The sequence below is a fragment of the Oncorhynchus mykiss genome, chromosome 8, assembly GCF_013265735.2.
Source record: "Oncorhynchus mykiss isolate Arlee chromosome 8, USDA_OmykA_1.1, whole genome shotgun sequence".
In the NCBI taxonomy this organism is placed as follows: domain Eukaryota; kingdom Metazoa; phylum Chordata; class Actinopteri; order Salmoniformes; family Salmonidae; genus Oncorhynchus; species Oncorhynchus mykiss.
In genome coordinates, this window is record NC_048572.1 from 88,569,330 (window position 1) to 88,571,829 (window position 2,500).

The 2,500-nt window shown below is 48.0% G+C and overlaps 1 protein-coding gene across 1 annotated transcript in view; it reads right to left on the reverse strand.

The window, feature by feature from the left end:
- Positions 1-1,663, reverse strand: part of LOC110531049 (piezo-type mechanosensitive ion channel component 2) — a 191,056-nt gene extending 189,393 nt beyond the window's left edge. Inside the window, exon 1 of the mRNA XM_036986896.1 lies at positions 1,645-1,663. Coding sequence (XP_036842791.1) covers positions 1,645-1,663 — 19 coding nt within the window. The remainder of the gene's footprint in view (positions 1-1,644) is intronic.
- Between the last annotated feature and the right edge of the window lie 837 nt (positions 1,664-2,500).

Genomic DNA, 2,500 nt, shown 5'->3' on the forward strand with positions numbered 1-2,500 from the left:
GAGAGAGAGAGAGAGAGAGAGAGAGAGAGAAGCTCCACAGCTGCTCCACACATGAGCCAGGTTTTATTACACACCTACAGGTATTTGGGATAATTGTTGTTAATAGCTGTTATGGTGATAATAGAATACAGTAGGATGAACAGACCTCCCGTCACACAGAGGAAGTGAACATTCTCATCCTCAGGGGTCAAAAACGTTATTAAAATAATACCACCACCATTTTGACATTGATGTTGCAGTGAAGTGTAACCGAGGTGATTCAGCAAACCATGCTGGCATTGTGAGTAACCTTTCCTGTAGACTTGTGATAGAATTCCTCAGTTCATGCATTTACTATAGTTTAGAGGGCACAGTATTGAGGCAGGGGATATGAACATGGGTTTATTCGCTTCGAGGCAAGCAACACTGAAGCATGCATGAGAGCACCAGCTGTTCCGGACGACTGTGTGATCACGCTCTCTGTAGCCGATGTGAGCAAGACCTTTAAACAGGTCAACATTCAAGTGTCTTCACTGACATTTTCAACCTCTCCCTGACTGAGTCTGTGATACCTACATGTTTCAAGCAGTCCACTATTGTCCCTGTGCCCAAGGAAGTGAAGGTAACCTGCCTAAATGATTATTGCCCCCATAGCACTCACGTCTGTAGCCATGAAGTGCTTTGAAAGGCTGGTCATGGCTCACATCAACGCCATTATCCCAGAAACCCTAGACCCACTCCAATTCGCTTACCGCTCCAACAGATCCACAGATGATGCAATCTCAATTGCACTCCACACTGCCCTTTCCCACCTGGACAAATGGAACACCTATGTGAGAATGCTATTCATTGACTACAGCTCAGCGTTCAACACCATAGTGCCCTCAAAGCTCATCTTTGGACCCTAAGCTAAGGACCCTGGGACTAAACACCTCCCTCTGCAACTGTACTTCCTGATGGGCCGTCCCCAGGTGGTAATGGTAGGCAACAACATCTGCCACGCTGATCATCAACATGGGGGCCCCTCAGGGGTGCGTGCTCAGTCCCCTCCTTTACTCCGTTCACCAACGACTGCGTGGCCACACACAACTACAACACCATCATTAAGTTTGCTGGCGACACGGTGGTGGTAGGCCTGATCACTGACAACGGTGAGACAACCTACAACCAGTTTGTCTAGCCCAGCTGATTTGTAGGGATTCAGATTTTTTAGCTCTTTCAGAACATCAGCTGTCTGGATTTGGGTGAAGGAGAAGCTGGGGGGGGGGGGGGGCGTCTTGGGCAAGTTGCTGCAGGGGGTGCTGAGATGTTGGCCGGGGTAGGGGTAGCCAGGGTGAAAGCATGACCATCCGTAGAAAAATGCTTATTGAATTATCAATTATTGTGGATTTATCTGTGGTGACAGTGTTTCCTAGCCTCAGTGCAGTGGGTAGCTGGGAGGAGGTGCTCTTGTTCTCCATGGACTTTACAGTGTCCCAGAACGTTTTGGAATTAGTGCTACAGGAAACAAATTTCTGTTTGAAAAAGCTAGTCTTTGCTTTCCTAACTGACTGTGTATATTGGTTCCTGACTTCCCTGAAAAGTTGCATATCGCGGGGGCTATTTGATGCTAATGCAGAATGCCACAGGATGTTTTTGTGCTGGTCAAGGGCAGTCAAGTCTGACCGTGGACCCCATTACGCATGCAGGCAATGAGGCAGTGATCGCTGAGATCCCGGTTGAAAACAGCAGAGGTGTATTTAGGGGGCAAGTTGATCAGGATGATATCTAAGAGGCTGCCCATGGTTACGGATTTAGGGATGTACCTGGTAGGTTCCTTGATGATTTGTGCGAGATTGAGGGCATCTAGCTTAGATTTTAGGAAGCATGTCCCAGTTTAGGTCACCTAACAGTATGAACTCTGAAGATAGATGGGGGGCGATCAATTCACATATGGTGTCCAGGGCACAGATGGGGGCTGAAGGGGGTTTATGGCAAGCTCGAATTGTTTGTATACTAGGCGGTGTCAGACGGTACTGGAGCTCCAAGTCTAGGGCCAAGCCATAAGACTGCAGAACAATTAATCAAATGGCCACCTGGACTATTTGCATTGACCCCCCCCCCCCCCCTCCCCCCCTTTGTTTTTACACTGCTGCTACTCGCTGTTTATTATCTATGCATAGTCACTTTACCCCTACTTAAATGTACAAATTACCTCGACTAACCTGTACCCCCGCACATTGACTCGGTACCAGTACCCCCTGTATATAGCCTCCACATTGACTCTGTACCGTAACAACCTGTATATAGCCTCCACATTGACTCGGTACCAGTCCCCTTTATATAGCCTCCACATTGACTCTGTACCGTAACACCCTGTATATAGCCTCCGCATTGACTCTGTACCGTAACACCCTGTATATAGCCTCCACATTGACTCGGTACCAGTCCCCTTTATATAGCCTCCACATTGACTCTGTACCGTAACACCCTGTATATAGCCTCCGCATTGACTCTGTACCGTAACACCCTGTATATAGCC